The 24514-nt window shown below is 36.8% G+C and overlaps 1 protein-coding gene across 2 annotated transcripts; it reads right to left on the reverse strand.

Moving 5' to 3' along the window:
* Positions 1–24514, reverse strand: LOC106713399 (protein mahjong). 2 transcript variants are annotated; one of them, XM_045685152.1, is made up of 34 exons: positions 24165–24514; positions 22965–23115; positions 21963–22100; positions 21418–21542; positions 21014–21089; positions 20351–20462; positions 19392–19490; positions 18821–18958; positions 18290–18375; positions 17574–17741; positions 16689–16822; positions 15974–16085; positions 15280–15416; positions 14673–14757; positions 13750–13910; positions 12617–12747; positions 12011–12102; positions 11582–11704; positions 10921–11074; positions 9865–10010; positions 9018–9212; positions 8748–8878; positions 8218–8412; positions 7272–7491; positions 6634–6753; positions 5954–6045; positions 5289–5485; positions 4912–5009; positions 4225–4302; positions 2818–2938; positions 2258–2415; positions 1529–1610; positions 1091–1212; positions 1–81 (listed from the first exon to the last, which is right to left on the reverse strand). In XM_045685152.1, exons 1-34 carry the CDS (start codon positions 24260–24262, stop codon positions 16–18), a joined length of 4341 nt encoding a protein of 1446 aa, XP_045541108.1. In that variant the 5' UTR covers positions 24263–24514; the 3' UTR covers positions 1–15. The 2 variants fall into 2 exon arrangements, with proteins under 2 accessions (XP_045541108.1, XP_045541107.1); XM_045685151.1 differs by having other exon boundaries at positions 5289–5488.

Below are 24514 nucleotides of genomic sequence, written 5' to 3' on the forward strand. Positions count from 1 at the left end.
GGCATTTATTGTTCTCTAGTCGAGGTCAAACTCAATAATATCCAGGTCTCCTTCACTATCGCTCATGTTGTTCTCCGCGGCCTGGAAACAAAAAATAACATATATTAATAAAGTGAAAACCACTCAATTAAAAAAAATTTCTTATAATATAAGGTGGCAAACATAACATTGTAGCAAAATATTTCGCTAAAATAGCGAAGTGACCATAGACATTCACAATTGAGAGAAACGGTTAGAAAAAGGATATTTCCACTACCCCTTCCCAGACTAAGAAAAGAGTAGGGCAAGAAAAAAGACTTAAATTCGCCCTTCAACACGCACACTCGTCAGAGCATAGAAAGAGGATATTTCCCCTTCATATGCGTCCCTTCCTAAAATTCACTTTCCCCTCACACTCCCCTTCTGTATGGTTGTGGTATTTCACCAGACCATGTGATACATTCGTGCAACATATCTATGGGTCCTATATGTAAGGGCTAAAGTAACAAATTGGTTGATTTTTACTTTTATATGTTAAAAGTTACCACTTAGTTTAATTAACAAATACACTGAACAATATACAAATTTAAAAGTGTAAATGTTTTTTTTTTTTACTAAAAAAAGGGTAAAACTTTGAGAGTCTCTCTTGTAATTGTCAATTTGTACATTGGTTCTTATTTGTATGAGCCATCAATATGTTGCTGGTATTTATCATTATTACATATATACTAGTTGTCACACACGACTCCTTCCTCGTGTAGTTAAAAAAAACTTGATAGGGGTATGAAAAATAGATAGTAGCCGATTCTCAGACCTACTGAAGATGTATATAAAATTTCATAAAAATCGGTAAAGCCGTTTCGTAGGAGTATGGTAACATTGTGACATGGAAATTTTATATATATATATATATAACTAGCTGTCGCCCGCGACTCCGTCCGCGCGCAGTTAAAAAAAAAAAACAAAATGAAAAATAGATGTTGTCCGATTCTAAGACCTACTGAATATGCTCACAAAATTTCATGAGAATCGGTCAAGCCGTTTCGGAGGAGTACGGGAACGAAAACTGTGACACGAGAATTTTATATATTAGATATATATATATAGTTACCCGTCTGCGTGTGCGCATGTGTCGTCTGGGGCGCACTTCATCTGCATCATCTCCGGAGTCATCTCCGCTGCTGCCACCCTCAGCCAGTCCCATCACTGCATTCCTCAACAAACTTGTCGCTACTGAAATATACAATAAAATAAGTAAAATAACCTCTTTTGTAAATTAAAAAGCACCTATTCTTTTGGTTAGACTAGCTTTTGCCCGCGACTCCGTCGGCGCGGAATTAAAAAAAAACTTAATAAGTAGCCTATAAGATCTTACAATATATTCTACATCTGTGCTAAATATCATCAAGATTCGTTAACCAGTTCTGGAGATAACTTCAAACAAACAAACATCCATCCATCCATACATTCGCATTTATAATATTAGTTAGATTAATAACAATGTACGACCACTGGTATCACATTGTCTATGGTATGTACAAATACTAACAGTCGTCCTCGTTGTCGGAGCCGGAGTCTGAGCCGTCGTCATTGTCGGACCCGCCCGCCATGTCTTCCTCTTCGTCCTCCTCCTTGGAAAAAAAAAGATAATTGAGGTAAATTTAAAACAAAAAAATTAAAGTTATCTGATTTAGTTTCAATGCGAGAACTGGATAAGCGAGAAACTTCTATAAGAGAGAAACCTCCATAAGCGAGAAACTCTCGTAAGAGAGAAACGTCCATAAGCGAGAAATTCTCGTAAGAGAGAAACGTCCATAAGCGAGAAATTCTCGTCAGAGAGAAACGTCCATAAGCGAGAAACTCTCGTAAGAGAGAAACCTCCATAAGCGAGAAACTCCTAAGCGGGAGACCTCCATAAGCGAGAAACTCTCGTAAGAAGGAAACCTCCATAAGCGAGAAACTCTCGTAAGAGAGAAACGTCCATAAGCGAGAAATTCTCGTCAGAGAGAAACGTCCATAAGCGAGAAATTCTCGTAAGAGAGAAACGTCCATAAGCGAGAAATTCTCGTAAGAGAGAAACGTCCATAAGCGAGAAATTCTCGTAAGAGAGAAACGTCCATAAGCGAGAAATTCTCGTCAGAGAGAAACGTCCATAAGCGAGAAACTCTCGTAAAAGAGAAACCTTCATAAGCGAGAAACTGTGGTATGTGGCCCCTTAGACTCTCCCTTATCCTGGTTCGACTGTAGTGTAATTGTATGTGTGTTTGTTTGTACTGACCGCGTCATCGTCGTGGTCCCGTTTACGTCCGACATCGTATAACTTGACACATGACTCTTGCACCTGCTCGAAGTCTCCCATGTTCTCGACCAGAGATATCTGAGTGCCGTAACGTGACACACCCAGAGAGTAGATGTTACGTTTCACGTCTATGGTCGCTGTAAAGTCATTCAGTGATACAGATTGAATGAATGAATGAATTTCATTTTCGTCTCTAAATGTAAATTTAATGATTTGTTTTCTTTCTATATAAAGACCGTTGAGAATAAATCAAACTAATTTATCTCTCACTAGCGTCATCTTGTAAATGGCAAAAAACTGTCCCAAGATCCTTTTCTTACGGCATTTTTGATGTCCATATAGGTTTTATATATTGTAAGACAGAAGTTACTGCGACAGCAGCGCCTCTTACCACTCCAGATAAGTATGTCGAACTATACAAGACTTGTGACATTGAAAAGAGGGCGCTACTGAGCTATTGTAATTTTATGTATGGATAAATTATTAATTTTTGATTGAAATTAAGAGGTATTTTCTTAGACTTTAGGAACTCATCTCACCTATACTGGAGTAATCATAAGGGTCCAATGTCTTGAAGCTGGTGTCAAACTGACTTCTCTCCTCAGAGTCCTGGTCTGAGCACACCGCGTACAGCGCACTGCATGTCGGATTGAATATCACCTGGAATTATAAATAAAATACGTTAATTTATATTTGTGGTCGCCCATTGGTCGAAATTCGAACTCAATTTTTTTCATTTTGGAACGAAGTTCCTCATCGCGCGTTGTGAAAGGGGGCTAGACGGAAAAAATTCTTACGAAAAGTTGTCACGACACTTTGCTATAGTAACCATGGCAACGACGTGACTATAAATAACGTAAAAATTCATAGAAATAAAATGTACTTCTTGTGAAGACTTAAGTTTTTTATGCATAGAATAAACATTGGTTCCTTCACTAATTAATAGAAAGGAACTTCGTTCCATCCGGGTGTCCCTTGACATCTCTCAAGTTTTTTTTTTTCATAAAAATGGTTATAGTGAGAAAACTATAAAATATAGATATATGCTATCGCGGACTTTTATTTAGCACATTTAAAGAGCTACAATTCGTCCATACATCATTTTTATGTAGATCCTATAGTTTAGCCTACGTAAGCGCTGAAAGCAAAAATGTCCCTAATTTTCGCAACACATTTTGAAGCTTAATTCAAAATCTACTAGTCTTCTAGTTATTTAAAAAAAATCAAAAAAATGGGACCCATCTGCAAGCATTTCCTTTCGATTAAAATAATTTTTTATCAAAATCGGACCACCAGGGGCGGAGCATCGCGGTAACACACATTAAAAAAAATACAGTCTAATTAATAACCTCCTTCTTTTTGAAGTCGGCTAAAAAGCTTAATAATTATAAATTTCTTTATTAGGGTACAAAATACCACTTTCTCTCCTTTGTCCATTAAAAATCGAGGCAAGGAATCTACAATACGAAGAAATAATGCCTTTTGCTAACTATAGTCAGCATTATCAAGTGACAGTAGCACTAAATATACTCTGTGGACTGTTGTCATAGTAACCACTTCTGTCAAATATCACTCAGAGTAAAAAAAAAATTTTTTCAACTGTGGATGAATTTTTACTTAAGACCTCTTTTTTTTAATACCGGCATAGACAATACGTATTAATTTTTTTATAAAAAAATACTAGAATTACGTATAAAAACTTTGTCATATAACAGCCGAGTAGCAACAGCCGCTAGCGTCACCGATTTCTTTCGATTTTCGATTTCGATTTCGTCACCGATTTCTGACCGACGTCAGGGATTTCACTTCGCTATTTTAGCGAATTCTAATGGATCCTTGCTCCATCTTCATCTTACACGATAAAAAAAATACGATTGACTATTGACCGATGTCGTTATAACCGGTTTCAAATGTTTATTTCTATATAAATAATAGTAAAGACTAACCTCAGACTTGTCTAGTGTAGGTACTGTCCTTAATAGATGGAAAGTTCGTAAGTCCCATACTTCTGTGTTTGATATCACCTGAAAATATAACATAATACAACCTCTTTAAATTATATAACCATAGATATATAAATATAGACAATATAGACACAAAAGATAGAAGTTAAAAGGACTCCAAAGGTCTTTTTTGTGGTAAATTTCCCTAAGTGTTGTTATTCACAATATTTACATAACAAATAAATCAAATAGAACTTTAATTTTTTTTTTATATTTATTTTTACAATAATGTTGTGACATTTTTAAAGCTGTTTTTATTAGAAACTAGCTTTTTCCCGCGACTCCGTCCGCGCGGAATAAAAAAAAATAGAAAACGGGATAAAAATTATCCTATGTCCGCTTCCTGGTTCTAAGCTACCTGCCCACCAATTTTCAGTCAAATCGATTCAGCCGTTCTTGAGTTATAAATAGTGTAACTAACACGACTTTCTTTTATATATATAGATATCTTTGGGTTTAAATTATTTTATATAAATAATAAAATTAACAAATATAAACATTACAATAAATAATATAGTATATTATATATTTAATTCTAATACGCTTAATTTTCCGTAATTATGTTAAGAAGTAGCAAAGAACAAGACAATTTTTCTGTAAGTGGAACACTGTGAAGTGCCCTGACTGTACCTCGAGGCCGTTTGGATGGAAGACTCCGCTGTGCGTCTGGTTCAGTTTGTCAAACTTGTGGATTTCTTTGCCCGTGTTCACGTCCCAAAGTACTCCATCTGTATGTAAATAAGTAACATATATAAGAAAAGCTATAACTCTAAAAATGTGCTCCGAAACTACCGAACCGCTTTACAATTATAATTTTTTTTACCTTTAAGAAGCTACACTATACTCTGGTGACAAAGATTATATATATTACTAGATTTTTTCTAAGTAGCGGGCAATTGATAGTTATACAATATGATTTTACAACACAATTTTAACAGAATAACTGTTAAAGGAGAGTAGTTTCATTAGACTCCTTGAGAAATTGAACTAGTATAAGTAGTGCTGACCTGATAGTACCAGTTCATCAGTGGGATTGAAGGTAGCCCGGTTCTTGGCGTACTGGTTGCTGATGGCTGGCGCGAGGGTCATCAGCTCGCGGCCGGTGCGCGTGTCGAACACGGTGGCCGTCTCCCCCTTGGTGCCGATGATGCGCTCGTCAGACATCTTGGAGAACTCCACGTACTCTTCATTGTCTAGTTGAAATCTGCTGCCAAGAGGTTAAGGTCTGTCATTTTGCTCTTTTAGAGTAGAAGCGGGTAAATGAGCAAGTGTCATGTGTACTGTAATTTTATCTTTTTTGAAGTAAAAAGGAGATAACGTAGACCAGTGATTGTCAAACTTAATTTCTTTCACCGCCCCCTTTGAAAATCAATTATATTTCATTACTTTAATTAATTGCAATGCCCCCCATTTTTTGGGCCCCTTATCGCCCCCTCCTAGGTTTCAGACGTCCCCAAGCATTATCGCCCACTTTGGGAAACACTGACGTAGACGAAAAGGGGAGAAAACTAAGGGTAGAATAGGGGTATAAATATAGAATTGACTAGTAGACTAGTAGTACTCCTGGTAGAAGCAGGATAAATGAGCAAATGTATGTGGTTTCTATTTTTTCAATGGAAATGAAAGGAACGTCAATATTGTTAATACAAGTATCTGATAGTGTTGTACTAACAGCTGTTCGAACTCCTTCATGTTCCATAATGCTGAGAGTGGTCTCCAGGTGGTGGTGGCAGACGCCAGCAGCAGTAAGCCGTCGCGACTCGCCTGCAACACAACAATTCTTAATCCAGGTCTTTAGTTCTGTTATACTGGACACAAGTTTTCCAGGTCTTTGAATCACTTTACAGTTAACAAACTGTAAATATTGTTATTTCAGATCTTAAAATTGCACAAATAAATAAACTGAAATTGGTCCGTCTTATTATTTTAGGTGTCAAAATTTATCAGTTTTCAGAGTATGATTTTTTAGAATTTTATCGTAAGACTTTCACAGATAATATAAAAAACCGGTTATTAAGACATCAAAAGGACTAGAAATATTTATTCGCAATAACCGATAATCTTTATAAACCAACATTATCTATACATATATAATACAATAATTTTATTAACATTGTTGGAAAAGAAAAACCATTTTTTAAAATATTAGAGTAGAGTAATCTCTAGAACAGCTGGACCGATTTTGACTAGACTTAGACGGGAAAGTAGCTCATATAATATATGAGCTACTTTAAAAAAAATAGCCTATAATACGCTCATATATTATATGAGCGTATTATAGGCTATTTTTTTTTTTAAATTCTGCGTTGAGGAACACAAACCGACAGTATTCTTTATAAAGTTGTTACTGACCTGCATATGATATATGTAAGATTCATGAACTTGATAAGAATTCTCTTCTACGCCGGTAAATAAGTTGAATATCCGAATGTCCCCTGATGACGTCGCTGCTAACAGCTGTTGTTGCGTCGGCTGGAAAAAAATAACTTAATACCTTAGATTCAAAAAAAAATTTTTTTTTAAATTAAATGATGCAATAGCAAAGCGACTACTACCCATAGACATCCGCAATAGTGATACCTATTTTTAATCTACGGTGTAGGGGACAGACAGAAAGTGAGCACCGCGAAAAGCCCTGACTGTACATTTTATCAGAGGTAGTTCTCACAACTACAATTTTTTTTGGGTTTAATGGACCTCGCTCAGTGAAATACCACGATCATACAGAAGACAGACGTCAAGTGGAAGTAATTCCAAGTACAGTCTGATGAGTGTGGTGCCGGAAGACTCCTCTTTCCCTTCCCGTCCTTTTCTTATTAGGAAATAATGGGAAGAGGAAGTGGATTTGATGGAAGAGGGGACACACAGAAAGAGGATTGCGTCCCCTCCTCCGTCGATTTAAGGTAGGCAACGCATCTGCAATTGCAAATATCTATGGGCAGAGATCACATCACTTTATAGGCATATTATGATATAAAAAAAAACCTTACATGGAATATAGTATGTGTGAAGAATGCATCATCATCTTGCAGCCTGAGCGTGCGGACTGGCGCGAAGTGCGCGTGCACGAGACGGCTGTGCGCGCGCTTGAGTGCGGGCGCGCCCAGCTCCCGGCGCACGACGCGCGCGCACACGTTGGCTGCCTCAGCACCGCGCGCCGCCAGCGCCGCTAACGTACTCACTCGTGCTGGCTCCGGGCACTTGTGCGGTCTAGAACAAAAAAAAATATATATTATATATTTTTATATTTTAATCTAAAATATATATATATATATATATATTTATAACTTTTCTTTTATCTTGGATTTGCATCTCTGATTTCTCTGAAATTTGGGCATCTTTTTATACCCTTCGAAAAAAGTTTCTATGATTTTTTCAATTTTTTTCATTCAGCCAATCGAGAGATATCAATTTTAGAAAATTTCGGCTATTTTTATTTTAAATAGCCAAACTTGGTGAAAAATTGTCCGATTTGGGATTTTTTTTTTTAAATTTTGTGTTTTTTGATGAACTTTTTGAAAAATTTATGCAAAAAATTATTCATCATAAATTTGATTGTTTTTTTTTTCATTCCGAAGTTAAAAAACGAATTTTAAGATTGTTTGTATCCTTCAAATTTTTTTAAAAAATTCTCAAAAATTCTACTCTTCAAAACACAAATTTTAAGCCTAGTCTCGTAATGGTATAATAATGGGTTATACTGTAATCTATATATATAAAAGAAAGTCGTGTTAGTTACACTATTTATAACTCAAGATCGGTCGAACTGATTTAGCTGAAAATTGATGGAGAGGTAGCTTAGAACTAGGAGACGGACATAGGAACTTTTTTATCTTGTGTGCATTTTTTTTTATTCCGCGCGGACGAAGTCGCGGGTAAAAGCTACTTCTGAATAATTGGGGGGTTCAAAAGTGAGAATTAACTTTATAAACTCACTCAAACAAGTTAAACTGTGGGCATGTGACGACTGGGTTCTTGCAGAGCGCGTGCTGATTGTACAAGTATTCAGTGATGATTGAGTGTAAAGTGACACGAGGTGGTGAGAGCGCTCGCTCACCGGCGGCGCTCAGCTGCTTCTGTAGCGAACGTTTGTGTTCTGATGGCTGGCATGCCGGACTATTTTGAACCTTCCTGTAAACAAAATAGAGTTCAATATCGTTTGAAAGCACTCGTGTTACTATTGACTGGTACGCATGTTTTATACCTTCCCGTAAAGATAATAGAGTTCAATATCATTAGAAAACACTTGTAATTTTATTGAATAGAATGCTAGACTATTTTGAACTTTCCTACAAAGACAATAGAGTTCAATATCGTTTGAAACAGCTTGTGTTACTCTTGATTTGCATGCTAGACTATTTTGAACTTTCCTACAAAGCAAATAGAGTTGAATATTGCTAGAAAAAAAAATTCTTGAATGAGACAGATATTTTACAGTACAGTGTAAAACCACGATAATAACTGACCTGAGTTTGATGACAGGCGGCAGTGGGCTGTCACTGTCAACATGCATGTGATTGTGATCCAAACTGTCGCGATGCAGCAGCGCCCCAGCTGCAGACCCCACACTACTAGACCTGGATACTGACAGACGAGGCTGGAAAAAACACAGTAATTTCACTATACGTCCCAACTGAAGAGCTAGAAGTCTACCCCAAGTTAGGGGTGATTAGGTCATAGTCAATACTGGTCCAGTGAGTGTGTTGTGACAATGAATGCTTTACGTATCCACTCACCCTGACAGGTGTGGAGGGTGTGTATACAGGTGGTGGGGGTGGTGCTGGTGCGGCGGTGGCTGGGGGAGGGAGACGGGCCTCTCGCTGCAGCGCCGCCGCACTCTCCCGCAGCCCGCGCGCCGCCAAGTGCGCCGCCACCAGCTGCAGCAGCTGGCGCTCGTTGTAGTTGATACGAGTCTGTGCTACTACGTTCGCCTGATGATATATATACACTCCATATAACGTCACTCCATTTAACGTCAAACTCATTAAGACGTCGACTTTTTTACTTTTGTTTAATTTGTTTTCTGTACATTAGTAAACTCCATATAACGTTACGCACACTCATCCTGTGTAATGTATAGGTATACTTATATTATAAAGAAGGAAGAGTTGATTGTGTATTTGTTTGTTTGCATTGAAAATACTGAATCGATTTGAAAAATTCTCTCACTGTTGGGAAGCTACACTATGCTCGTGGGATACATCTTGTCATCCCTTACATTATCTTGGACAAAACAGGGACATAATAGACTAAATGTCCCCATGCTGTGTAATGTTCTCTCGAAATGTGTAATGTTCACTCGTAATGTGTAATGTAAACTAGAATTGTGTAATGTTCACTCGGAATATGTAATGTTCACTCGAAGTGTGTAATGTTAACTAGAATTGTGTAATGTTCACTCGAAATGTGTAATGTTCACTCGAAATGTGCAATGTTCACTAGGATTGTGTAATGTTAACTCGAAATGTGTAATGTTCACTAGAATTGTGTAATCTTCACTCGAAATATGTAATGTTTACTAAAATAGTGTAATGTTCACTAGAATTGTGTAATATTCACTCGAAATGTGTAATGTTCACTCACCCTATGTATATTAGCAAGCGAGGTCTCAAACTCTGCGCCCATATGCTTGCTCTTGCCGGAGACTCGCTCCAGCAGTTCCAGCGCGTACTTCTGGAACATCACATGCTCCTGCCGCTTCTCCTGCAGGATAGGGTCCCGCATCAACGCTGCAAAACACAACATGTTTAGAAATACAAAAATAATAGTAATACATATTAAATACAAGTCTCAGAACAATGGAATTCAACGTTTAAAGGTTATAGCGCATTTATAAACTCAACGCCCTACCGTATAAGAGAGAATGACGTATCGTTTTGCTTAAAAAATAATACCTTTATCCAATTCATTCGGAGACGCGTTGTTGGAGGACGATTTTATAAATGTGCTATAATCTTTTTTAATAGCAAAGAGTGGCAAAAGAGCATACGACTACTTGATTTCGCCGAAATAGCGAAGAGACTGCTAATAGACATCTGCATTTGTATTGGCGTTACTCATAGAAAGAGGTTAATGTGAGTCCCCTTCTCAAATCCACCTCCCAAGAAAAGGGTGGGAATTTAAAGAAGACTAAAATTAGTACTTCAGCATGCATACTCATCAAAATACTTGGAATGGCTGCAACTTGTGGTGTGTTCTTCTCTGTGGTTGTGGTATTTCACCAGTCGAGTTGGCATTTTCATCCATCAGATGTCTACCAGTATAATCCTTCCCTCTTCCATCCCTTATAAGAAAATGGTGGATAGGGTCAGGGGTCAAGGAATACGGTGATGGACAAAATTGCAGGCAAAAGACGCACTGGACGAAGAAAGAAATCGTGGCTGCGTAATATCAAGGAGTGGACGAATATTGCCAGCGTTGAACATTTATTTCACTGAGCTGACGGCCAACCTCCATTAATGGAGAGATACCTAGAGAGAGAGAGAGAGAGAGAGAAAGAGAGATAGGGGGAAAGAGAAAGAGAGATGGGGGGAAAGAGAGAGAGAAAGAGAGATAGGGGGAAAGAGAGAGTGAGAAAGAGAGGGAGGGGGGGTTTAGGGGTAGGGGAGTAAAATTGCACATTGTTATGTGATTTCTAACACTGTATCTGTGAGGTAGTGAACAGCGGTAGCTTGGATATGATCTGTCGCACTGTGGGGCAGCGCGCAAGTCCAGCGAGCGCACGACAAGCCAGCCCGCGCAGTCTGTCCGCGTCCGTGATCGGAGCTTTCACCAACATCAGAGATAATAACACCTGAAATAACATTCTTATATTGGTCTATGGTCAATTTTTTTATTAAGTTAACACTCAGGTTAAAGTGCTAATAGATTAATTGTTAAAGGTATGGATTATTCCGGTCCTGGGTTTGAATCTCAAGATTTAGTTGGAATTTTAATGTGAATTAATAAAAAATTCCTGATATTTAAAAATAAAAACAAATCTCCACTACATTAGTATTAAAACATGTTGTATCTGATTTTTTTAGTAAAAGTGGGTTATATTTTTTTTACAAGTTATTTGAGACAAAGGAAACATATTGTCAAAAATTAATAGCTACTGAGTGAAAAGAAAAAAAAATTAGATAATCTATTATGTTTTTTTGATGATTTTTAGTTAAATGGCGCTAGTATCAATTCTAATATAAAATCCAAATTTTTTTTTATGGAATAAGTAACTAAAACTTATTCCAAAAAACACATATTAGAAAGATATATATATGTATACAAAATACATGTAGTAATAAAGAGTCAGAGACATTACCATGATGCCGTTGTTTGTCCGTACACTCTCCCACACCTTCTGTATGAGATCCTCGTAGGATTTAAGGGCAGTCTTCTTCTTACTGGAGCCAGTGATAGAGAAACGAGTCGTCGATGTACCGGCCTGCAATTACAAACAAAAACCGGTTATACATAGAGACAGAGAAAACAAAATTAAGCTTTATACGATGGAAATAAGGTCTAATTTTAAATATTTCATATCGTTTTTTACTCTTGCTTTTGATAAAAAAGACAGGCAAAGTTAAAATAAACCTTATTACATTCACTGAAAGATCAATTTTGTTTGCTATATAAAAAATTATTAGTTTTTATAGTAAAATGCGCAGATTGACATTAACTTAAAGCTATGTTTCATAACATGTTGAATGCACTGTTCTCACTGTTGAAGATAACATTGTAATATACATACCCTATGTACCGGTGCGCAGACGCAGTTGACCAGTACATTTAGAGCTGCCTTCTGCACTTCTGGATCTGGTACTATCTCACCATCAGCAGCACCTGAAAATATTACAATTAAAATCAATTGACTAATAAATATATTTAACTAGCCTTTACCCGTGACTCCGTCCGCGCGGATTTAAAAAAATTGCACACAAGATAAAAAATTTCCTATGTCCGTCTCCTAGTTCTAAGCTACCTCCCCATCAATTTTCAGCTAAATCAGTTCGACCTATCTTGAGTTATAAATAGTGTAACTAACACGACTTTCTTTTATATATATAGATATAGACTAGCTTTTACCTGCGACTCCGTCCGCGCGGAATAAAAAATAGAAAACGAGGTAAAAATTATCCTATGTCCGTTTCCTGGTTCTAAGCTACCTGCCCACCAATTTTCAGTCAAATCGATTCAGCCGTTCTTGAGTTATAAATATTGTAACTAACACGACTTTCTTTTATATATATAGATATTGCAAGCTAACTTAAATAAAAGAAAAATTAAAAGTAATAAATCTCTTCTACTAAAACTAAACTTCTTTAGTGAGCTATTAACAACTATGAGTGTTATTTACCGAGCACAATGTTAACTCCAGTGGTGAGATCAGCGTCTCTCATGTCTATCTTCTCTGTGAGCAGAAGCTGCACTCGCGGAGCTACACAGCACACAGAGATCACATCCAGAGCTGACCGCACAGTCTCCGCCCTGCACACGGTGTAATAAAAAAAATGGTCATATCGACAACGTATGGAAATAATTTCTTTGCAAGGTATTTTGACCTACAACGTCGACAAAGTAAGGGCTACAAGTTATGTGATCACTACTACAGTCACAAGTCACGTGACCATTACCAGTCACAAGTCACGTGATGTTCTACCACAGTCACAAGATCTTCTACCAGTCAAGTGACCATTACCAGTCACAAGTCACGTGACCCCTACTACAGTCACTAGTCACGTGACCCCTACCAGTAAAGTCGAATGACCTCTTCTATTATCACAAGTCACGTGACCATTACCAGTCACAAGTCACGTGACCCCTACTACAGTCACTAGTCACGTGACCCCTACCAGTAAAGTCGAATGACCTCTTCTATTATCACAAGTCACGTGACCATTACCAGTCACAAGTCACGTGACCCCTACTACAGTCACTAGTCACGTGACCCCTACCAGTAAAGTCGAATGACCTCTTCTATTATCACAAGTCACGTGACCATTACCAGTCACAAGTCACGTGACCCCTACTACAGTCACTAGTCACGTGACCCCTACCAGTAAAGTCGAATGACCTCTTCTATTATCACAAGTCACGTGACCATTACCAGTCACAAGTCACGTGACCCCTACTACAGTCACAAGTCACGTGACCCCTACCAGTAAAGTCGAATGATCTCTTCTATTATCACAAGTCACGTGACCATTACCAGTCACAAGTCACGTGACCCCTACTACAGTCACAAGTCACGTGACCCCTACCAGTAAAGTCGAATGATCTCTTCTATTATCACAAGTCACGTGACCATTACCAGTCACAAGTCACGTGACCCCTACTACAGTCACAAGTCACGTGATCTCCTCCCATTATGTCAAGTTGCGTGACCATTACAACAGTCACAAGTCGAGTGATTCCCTAACACCGTCACAGTTAACGTGACCGCTACCACAGACCAAACTCGTAAGCAGTGTTATCGAGCATATACAATACCTGCCGTTAAAGTTCCACTCATAAGCGTAGCCGACGACCTGCAGCAGTAAGGCGACTCCGCCCAGCTCCAGCAGCTCATCTACCGGAGGCCAGCGCGACCACGCCACGCTCTGCAGCAGCTCGATCTGCTCCTGGATCTCTTCCGGTGACGACTTCGATGCCTGAAATAACAATTACATTATACTAGCTTTTACCCGCGACTCCGTCCGCGCGGAATAAAAAAAATAGAAAACGGGGTAAAACTTATCCTATGTCCTTTTCCTGGTTCTAAGCTACCTGCCCACCAATTTTCAGTCAAATCGATTCAGCCGTTCTTGAGTTATAAATGGTGTAACTAACACAACTTTCTTTTATATATATAGATAAGATGAATCTATGTAAAGTTTTCCTTGATCCGATCAGGGTAAAGACCCTCCTGAGTAAGTTGATTACGTCGTCAGCTCACTATACATCCTCACTGAAGGGCTCGGAGCCTATCCCAAGTTAGGGGTGACTAGGCCATAGTCAACCACAGCCAAGTGTGGGTTGACTTCACACATATCATTGAATTTCTTCTCAGATATGTGCAGCATCACGATGTTTTTCCTTCACCGTAAGAACGTTGAATAAATGTATATATATAAATCGAGAATCGAAAAACACATTAGTACATGGTGGGATTCGAACCCAGGATCTGCAGATTACAAGTCAAGTGCTTAACCTCTGAGCCACCGACGCGACGCTCTAAGTAAGTTGATTACGTCATCAAATTTTTTTTTAGCTCGTATGACTGAACCTATTTTGACGAATGTGGTGTTATTCGATCCGTTTTCTTCGACTGAGTGTCACAGGTTTAGTCAGTCGGGTTTTATAGCTTTTTTATAATAAACAAATAGATTTATATGTTTGGCATCTTTCTTTTCATATCTCTCGCTCACTCTTACCTTATAAGGTGGCGGTTCTGGTATATTATCACCTTGCTGTCTCGCAACCTGTGCAGCGCGCAGTCTTAAATGTGCCTCTAAATACCTGCAGAAATAAAAACATATATACAATTAACTAGTACAATATGACCACAATAACATGAGACTTGCATTAAAGTTAAATGAACATATCCGACCGTAAATACATCATATTATTAAAGGATAAGTGCATACATAATTTCGATCATCATCATCAGCTCACTATACGTCCCCACTGAGGGGCTCGTAACCTACCCCAAGTTAGGGGTGACTAGGTCATAATCAACCATATCCCAGTGCGGGTTGACTTCACATATATCTTTGAATTTCTTCTCATTATTCATCGTATTATATTTAAATTAAATCCATGTTTATTTCTTATAATCGAAAAACACACTGGTACATGGTGAGATACGAGTCCAGGACTTGCAAATTACAAGTCCAGTGCTTAGCCTTGAGCCATCGACGATCTCGGTAAGACTTATTTTTGATACAGAAGGCAAATACAAGTTTGTATAATTTTGTAAACGTATACATTTATGTAGCTGACAGTACATTCTCTGTCAATATTATTAGTGTATAGTTTAACCTTCTCAATGCGACGCAAACATGTCGCACGATCTGTCGCGCGGCGCAAGTCTCGTCCTCGGAGACGCGAGACTCCTCCTCATCAGACCCAAGTATGGGTAAAGTTGATATCACGTTGTATAATTTACGTAAGCCATCCTAAACATTAAAAAAATACATTTTTATTTCAACACGTTCACTGATTTTGAGCTATTTTAAAATACAATAAAATTTTAGTAGCATTGAAAGTGTTAATTTTCAAATTAATACTAGCTGTCACCCGCGTGTCCGCGCTGTATTAAAAATAAAATTAATAAGTCTATGTGTTCTTCCAGACTATGTTCTACATCTGTGTGTTTCATCAAGATCTGTTGAGCCTTTCCTTTATTAAGCAAACATCCATCCATCAAAATTTTCGCATTTATAATATTAGTAAGATGGATGGAGTGTTTCATATAATTTTGACATCTAACCGAAAGTCCATTTTCGAACTGTCATTTTGTATTGTTAATGACAACACTGAAGTAATTTACATCAAAAAAGACTTCCGGAGAATTCCTTTCTTTTTTATGGTTCTACTAAAATTTGACATAGATATAGAACATAATCTGGAAGAACACAATTACTAATTAAGATATAAAAATCTAACAAAAAATCTTATAAAAGACACTTTATAATATGTTTGACTTTAGTAAGAATATGTATTAGATACTAACCTGGTTATCAAACTCCTCTAAGATAACACGGAACTGGAATGAGAGACCAAAGAACATGGTCGCATGACAACGACCAGAGTCGTGAGAACATTCTAGTAGCCATAGCGCGTATCTATACAAAAAAAAAAACATTTTTTTATTTTATTTAATATCCTTTTATTACACCAAGTTGAGATACAAAGAGTTCTACGAAAAAAAAACGGAAATCTCTTCTGTGTAATATACTTGATAATGTAGCACTTTTTTTTACAAACCACCCATTTTTTATTTTTTGATGTGAAACATCTATAGGCTCACTTGTAAACCGAATTGTTGGCGTGGCGACGCTTGCCGTGGCGACGGGTCGCCACGCTATACTGAGGTATATATATATATATTTTTATTTTATTTTAATAATATTTTTTATTATTTATTATTATTATTATTATCATTATTATTATTACTATTTATTTATTTATTTAATTATAATATTTAATATTTTATGCATATCACTTGTACACACACGATGTTTCACATCTGCCAGGCGTCCCATGACGGCTCACAAGTTTTTTTTATTGACATAATGCTATAAGATACTTTTGTACTTGAAGTTAGTACCAAGAGGATTTCAAAGAGTCATACATTGTCTTCCGCATAAAGACATATCTTTGGAGGATTTCTATCCTAACAAAAAAAAAAAGCTATGACGTCACAATTATAGCACATTAATACTAACTTGACGAGGTCAGCTAGTGTAGCTCTTGGCAGAAGACAGACGCGCTCCATAGCATCCTCGCAGTACGCCAGGTAATATAAACAGATGGACACACCGGTCGCCGCTACCGATGGTCTGGGCACTTCTAGAAACTTCTGCAAATATATATATCAATGTTACAACGAATTTACATTACAGTGATTCTTTAATTGACATTTATTGTCATTCCTTAATTTCTCTTTGACAAGGCAAAGACAACAGTATGTATCAATACAAGTTTTTTTGGAACGAAGTTCCTTATCGCGCGTTGTGAAAGGGGGCTAGACGGAAAAAATTCTTACGAAAAGTTGTCACGACACTTTTTGCTATAGTATGTATGTTAACGACGAATGAGCGCTACTTCACCATGGCAACGACGTGACAATATATTATAACGAAAATTCATAGAAATAAAATGTACTTCTTGTGAAGACTTAAGTTTTTTATTCATAGAATAAACATTGGTTCCTTCACAAATTAATTGAAAGGAACTTCGTTCCATCCGGGTGTCCCTTGACACCTCTCAAGTTTTTTTTATTATTATTATATAAAGTAACAAACAAGTAAACGGCCACTTGAATTCGCCGAAATGGCGAAGTGACAGTTGTCAATAGACATCTGCGTTTGCATATGCGTTGTCTATCTTTAATCGTCAGAGGAGGGGGACGCATATAAATGCAGATGTATATTGGCAACGGTATTTCGCCATTTTGGCGAATTCAAGTGGCCGTTTACTTGTTTGTTACTTTATATTATAAAAACCTTTGCCATCCTTTAATCGTCAAAGGATACATAGAAAAAGGATATGATATGATTCTTTTGATACATTTTTGTGCAGTGTAAACCTACTATAATGTTGCCTCTAACCTGTAATCCGCCCATATTTATGAAGTCAATAGAGAACTTCTTATGGCAGAGCAGCGCAGCGAGATACTTTAGAGCTTCGAAGGCGAGACGGGAGTCGCGAGATTCACGGACGTTCAGATATCCTAGGATCAGACCTAGGGCATTCTGCTCGAACACATGCGATAGGAACTGCGAATAAATACATAATAGTTTTTTATCAACTATACTAAAAAAACCTAGTCTAAGTAAGGGGTGACTAGGTCATTACTAGTATTCCATATTCTTAAACTGTGAACGTAAAATGATATCATTGAAATGGGTAGGAAATATACATCCTCGACTGTATATACAGTTGAACCTGGATAAGCGTGAAACTTGGGTGAAAGAGAAACCTGGATAAGCGAGAAACTCGGGTGAGAGAGAAACCTCTATATGAGAGAAACTTGGGTGAGAGAGAAACCTCTATATGAGAGAAACTTGGGTGAGAGAGAAACCTCTATATGAGAGAAACTTGGGTGAGAGAGAAACCTCTATATGAGAGAAACTTGGGTGAGAGAGAAACCTCTATATGAGAGAAACTTGGGTGAGAGAGAAACCTCTATATAAGAGAAACTTGGGTGAGAGAGAAACCTCTATATGAGAGAAACTCGGATGAGAGAGAAACCTTTATAAGCGAGAATATCATCGTCGTTTGAACTCTCGCTTATCCAGGTTCGTATGTATATATAAAACATTACCTCTTGGTACTCCCCCATTGGTGTGAGGTATCGCAGTATCAACATCTGTTTGGTTGCGTCCGTCGGCGGATGAATTTGTATGTTACCTAAAAACATAACAGTCATTAATAGATTTAACGTATATATGACAGATATATGACAGAGTGAGAGGAAGAGAGATAAACATAGTTTAATCATAACACTATGCCCGCATGCATCAACTACCTTCTTGTCATAAGTTATAAACGAGCAAGTGGCCACCTGAATTCGCCGAAATAGCGAAACGACCGCTGTCCATAGACATCCGCTAATGCATGCGTTGTCTACCTTTAATCAACGGAGAAGGAGGACGCTCAGAAGAACATTTCCTCTTTCTGTGCGACCCCTCTTCCATCAAATGCACATCCCGTTCCCATCTTTTCCTAATAAGAAAAGGGTAGGAAGGAGTAAAATTAAGCTATCACAATCATCAGACTGTACACTTGCACTTTTTTATATATTTTATACAGTCACTGCAATTTTATTAATGATATAGACATATAGAGGACAGACCAATGACGTAGGTCTCCATCTCGGCCCAGCTGGAGTTAGAGGAGGGGTCATGCGTGAGTGGTGGCTGGGCAGGCACAGGCAGTGGCGGGCGCGCCGGTGGCGACATCAGCGCGTACTGCTCCGGAGATCTCGCGCTCGCTGGAAACATTATATTATTTGATATTTAATGAGGTCATAAACGGCTCAGCAAATAATTTGTAAATTGGGAAAATTCCATATTGTTAGGTATTCATGTCACTTTTTTTTCGTTGTGCACAATTTTTAAGTGGCAATTTGATTAATGACATGACCAATATATTATTTCTCGTGCCATTGTTTCGTCATTCCTGTTCTAGTTATTATCCGGGTCTATTTTTTACTTGGAAATAAAATAAAATAGTATTTTGCTATTATTTGAAAATGAAAAAATCTATCCGAAACCGTACAATTTTCCGACATTATAAAACGTAAGAGGCAACTGAAATCTATAATAATTCTTGTATTTTAAAATAATCGAGATAGGATTAAAAAAAAAAAAAAAATTTGAGTTACAATTATTTACATAGGAGCCCATCATCAGTTTTATACTTACAAATATAATTTTTAATTGGTGTTTCAGGATCTTTGCTGGCTTGTGGAGGTGTCTCATCAATCAGCATTTCACTCCCTCCTCCATCATCTTTCTCTCGATCTGAAAAAAAAAATGACTTACTATATTCGTATGACACTAAAAGGAAGAATAGGCTTAAAATGACACCTCTCCAACCTCTGTTCAGTCATTTATGACACAAAAGAAACATCGTCCCTTAGTTAACAACACCGCATAAGTCATTTATATCAACTTTACATGAGACGAAAAAAACTGTCCATTTAAAAAAAAACGGTGTTTTTTTTAGTAATTTCTTAATAAATACGCTATTTAACGTTTAAGAAATATTTCTTTAATTTTTGTCTACAGTACTACATTTCTTTATCTTTCAATTATCATATGAGCAATGTTTAGACGCGGAATGAGCTCCATCTAATGGCATTAAAATGTGAAAACCGTCAATTATCGACTTAAGCGGTGTTGTAAGCTAAGTGACGACATACGAAATATGATTTGTTCCTCGATATTACATACAGAAACTCCAATTTTTCATATATATAGTTTGTTTTTTTTTTTGTATTATATTACAAGGTGGCAAACGAGTAAGCGGCCACATGAATTCGCCAAAATGGCGAAGCGACCGCTGTCCAAAGACATTCGCAATCACATTGCCTACCCTCAATCGACGAAAGAGGAGACGCACAAAAAGATTTAACCTTCCTATGCATCTCCTCCTCTATCAAATCCACATCCCCTTCCCATCCTTTCCTTATAAGAATGGGAAGGGAAAGAGGACTAAAATTAGTCCTCCGACACCACACTTATTAGACTGTAGTTGTAATTACTTTCACTTGACGCCTGTCTTCTGTGTGTTCGTGGTATTTCACTGAGCGAGGTCCATTCGTGCAACTGATGTTGTTGGCTTCTACCAATGTTGTTAATACATTCAGTGTTTATTAAACCTTTTTTATCGACGATTGGTCCATTGCTTTTGATATCATTATTCCTCTTCTTGTCGAACCTGGCGAAGTGACGCGTCTGGTTCGGCGGTGTCACCGCATTTTGATTCGTCTGCTGTAAAACATAGAGTACATATTACATTGTCAGCTATAGCGTTGACTGTTACATTGAATGAGCGACATGGATATATGCAGCATGACGTGACAAAGATAATATATTTCCCAAAATTTTTACTCAGAGACCCCTTTCATAATTATATATATTCGAACCTAGATAAGTGAGAAACCTCTATAAGCGAGATTCATAGTCAGGTTCCTACGGACGACCTACATAAGCGAGAAACTCAGGCAAGAGAAAAAGTTTTATAAACGAAAAAAAATCGCGGTTCCTTGTATTCTCCCTTATCCAGGTTCGACTGTATAGTACTTAAATTGATTCTACAAACATATCTTGAAGCATTGGATTCGACTATACATTCCTACAAGTTGCTACTCAATGGGTCTCAGACCACATTGAAAATCACTGTTCTAAACTAAAATCATTTTTTTGTACTAAATGTCCTTTTTAACCTAGTCGAACCCCGTGACACGAGAATTTTATATAATAGAGATAAGGAAGTAAGGATAATAATTATTAATGGTAAATAATTATGAGTAATTCCTTACCTTATCCTCTTGAGTCTTATTTCTTAATTCGTGTAGCCTCCTTAGCATTAGTGGTACTAGCATTGCATTTAAATCCCTGTAACATAAACAATAAACTTCTAGATACAGTCGAACCTGGACAAGCGGGAGTTCAAGAGACCGCGATATTTTTCTCGCTTATAGAGGTTTCTCTCTAACCCGAATTTCTCGCTTATGGAGGTTGTCCGTCGAGACTGGGCAATGACTCTCGCTTATCAAGGTTAGACAGTATTTAAAAAAAAATTGAACTTCTAAGAGCTTAAAAAATACTTAATTTAGTTTAACATTTTATGTACAAGAAAAAATCATATCAAACAACTGAAAGTAATTCTATTATTTTAATAGAGAATCGACATTTTTTTTATAGATTTTTTTTTATTTATTACCTAAAATTAGTAGCAATTTCCTGCACTTCCATAGCGGCTGCGACAAGGCCGGTAGCATAACACTGCAGCGGCTCCGGAGACTTGGTCGCCCAACTCACTAGCCGCTGTATTAACGCTTCATTATCCTAAAACAAGCATCATTAATAAAAACCTTCTTAATTTCACTAATTTAGTAATAAATGATTATGTTTGGGTCTCGTCTTTTTAACTTGGTTATTAGACCATCGGTAGATTGAATGGGAATATTTGATTGTAGGGACTCAATCAGCCCAACGAGAAATACCTGTTTAGTTTAAAAAAAATGCATCAGCATAGCCTTATTACAATTGCTACGTTAAATTATTATATCACTAGCTTTTACACGCGACTGCGTTCAGTCGGAATTTTAAAAAAAGGTAACAAGTTGGCTATGTGTTCTTCCAGACTATGTTCTATAACTGTGCCAAATTTCATCAAGATTCAGCGGTTCCGGAAATACCTTCAAACATCCATCCATCTAAACTCTCGCATTTATATTATTAGTAAGAAGTATGATAACAACTAACCTGAAATACAACACTCATTTCTAATCCCGGCATCAGATCAAGTGTAAGTCGACACGCAGCTACATTCAGTTTGTACACATCCCGGCCCGTGATGTTCTGCCTCGAGTAATACGTGTCTCGGACATAATCATTTACTAGCTGTGGAAAAGAAAAAAAATTTATTAATAAATTTACAAAGCAAGTTTAATTCAGTATCGATTTTAATTTAAATTGAGTTGATTATTATATATTCAAACCACCATAAGAGGTATTATTCAGCACAAATGTATTTTACTATGGGCTTCTGAGACGATATGTTTTGAATGGAATGAAATTAAGTCAGTAAAGTGTTGTTATTGCAGCTGGTTTTGACAATAAATATGTATATAAAATTAGACGAGACATGAAAGCTACAGTCCGAGCAATTGGCACTTTTTTGACATTGGCTTGGATTGATGATGTTCTTAAGTAGTCAAACAATCAAACTAACAGACTTGACTGTGTGAGAGAGGGTCTGCTAATGCAGTTGGTTTTGTCAGACTACACAACACTACTTAGAAAATGACGTAGATTAATGACATGACACCTATGGTACAAAAATAATCTTGTAACATTTTTTGACATTGACTGGGGGGCGCTAGAGAGTTGTCATAATTTAGTTTAATTACTACCCACTGAGTCACACAGGTTTGTCGGACTTTAATTACTATAAACTATAAGTTTTGACCTAGCACTGTGATCTCCAAATGAGATATCACAATGGGTAGGAAATAAACATCCATGACTATAGCAAGGAAAGATAAGATTTTAGAATGTCAACAAAAAGAAGTCATAAAACATAACATGTTTACAATCTTGTCGGTTTCCACTGCAGCAAGACATGCAAAACTACATTCAATCGAAATTATGCCATAATATAAATGTAGTAGACTATTTTATTTTCTAATAATAGTTTAATAGTTTTTGAGATTATCACGGTAAACTAGAAATTATCATATAAAATATTGACATGTGGATTATTACCTTAGTCATAAAATTATCTTTCTTAAACATAACTTTAAGCGCCTGGCCCAGCGCGCACTCCGGATCTGTACGGGACGGTGGACGCTCATCAAATGGGTCCGGATCTTTCTTCATAAAATTCTCTGTTTCCGCTTCTATAATCTCTGCTATCCTGTTATAACAAATAGAATATTTTCAGGACTCGAATGTAACAAAACAAAACTTAATAAGTAACCTATGTGTTCTACCAGACTATATTCTACATCTGAGCCAAATTTCACCATTCCGGAGACTCCATCTCTCTAACAATCAGCCATTCATAGTCCATAAATCTAAACATTTGCATTTATAATATTAGTAAAATATAAGTTATTTATCTCAGATTTAGACTTTTAAATATAAATTTCACCATTTTACAAATTATATTTGGACTCAAGCTCTCTCTATTTCAAGGCACATATTACTAAAATTATAAATGTGAATGTTTGGATAGATAGATGTTTGTAAGCATGTAAGTCTAGAACGCATTAACTGATTTGGATGAAATTTCACACAGATAGATTACTGTTTGCTATAGCACATAGAATATTTACTTACTAAGTTTTTTTTAAGCAAAAGCTAATAAGAAGTTTTATGACTATCATTGTTTTTAAGATGAGATACCAACAGCAAATGCTACATGCGTTGACATGTATTCTGTCAATTGAATAAGTTTATAACTCATTATTACTAGTCACATGTCTTTTTCTAATATATAAATCATAAATTGATTAATTTAAAATGATTAAGTTACTTGTTAAGTTTAACCATTTATCGTTGATTTCTGAGGCAAAAATTTCTCTATAAAACATATTGTCATACGTCGTTATCTTTGACAGTACAAAGATAACAACATTTTTTAAACGGAGATTTTAGTCTCAGAAACCCACAGCTAGTCTTGTTGAAATTGAAATTGTGAAATGTTGTGAAACTAAAAAAATTCAAGATTTAAGCAGTTTGGACAAGTTTCAAATCTTTTATACATTATTTTAGAAAGTCATTTAGCTTGATATTCCTTGTAGCATTTTTGAATTTATGTAAAATTTTAATTTTAAGCCCTTTGTTTTATTTTAGTAATTTTCCATAGTTTACACGCAGTATTATTACACCGGCTACAATTCGATAGCATGCTACGAAAGTTTACAATGTGCTACTTTTGACATTTAAGTATAAACATCTCACCTGGTGAGTGTTGGTATGGGGTCATAGTTAGGAGTCGCATGTTGCTCTTCCCACTGTCTTAGCAGTTCAGTAACTTCTTGTGCTGGTGCTGAATCCATTATAAAAACATTCACTATAATATTTTTTACAACATTGAAATATAACCTCACTAGATCAAAACAACTGTCACTTATATTTTACAAATCGGCACACAGTGACTCTTTAGATGGTGTACTGACGGATATTAATTTTATGTAACTTATTATATACATTTGTATCATATGTATTTTTTTATCTACAATATATCTAAATTTTAATAAAAAAAACGTATCAACTGAATGCCGCGCACTCCATCACCAATTGTCAGAAAT

The sequence above is a fragment of the Papilio machaon genome, chromosome 28, assembly GCF_912999745.1.
Source record: "Papilio machaon chromosome 28, ilPapMach1.1, whole genome shotgun sequence".
Lineage (NCBI taxonomy): Eukaryota > Metazoa > Arthropoda > Insecta > Lepidoptera > Papilionidae > Papilio > Papilio machaon.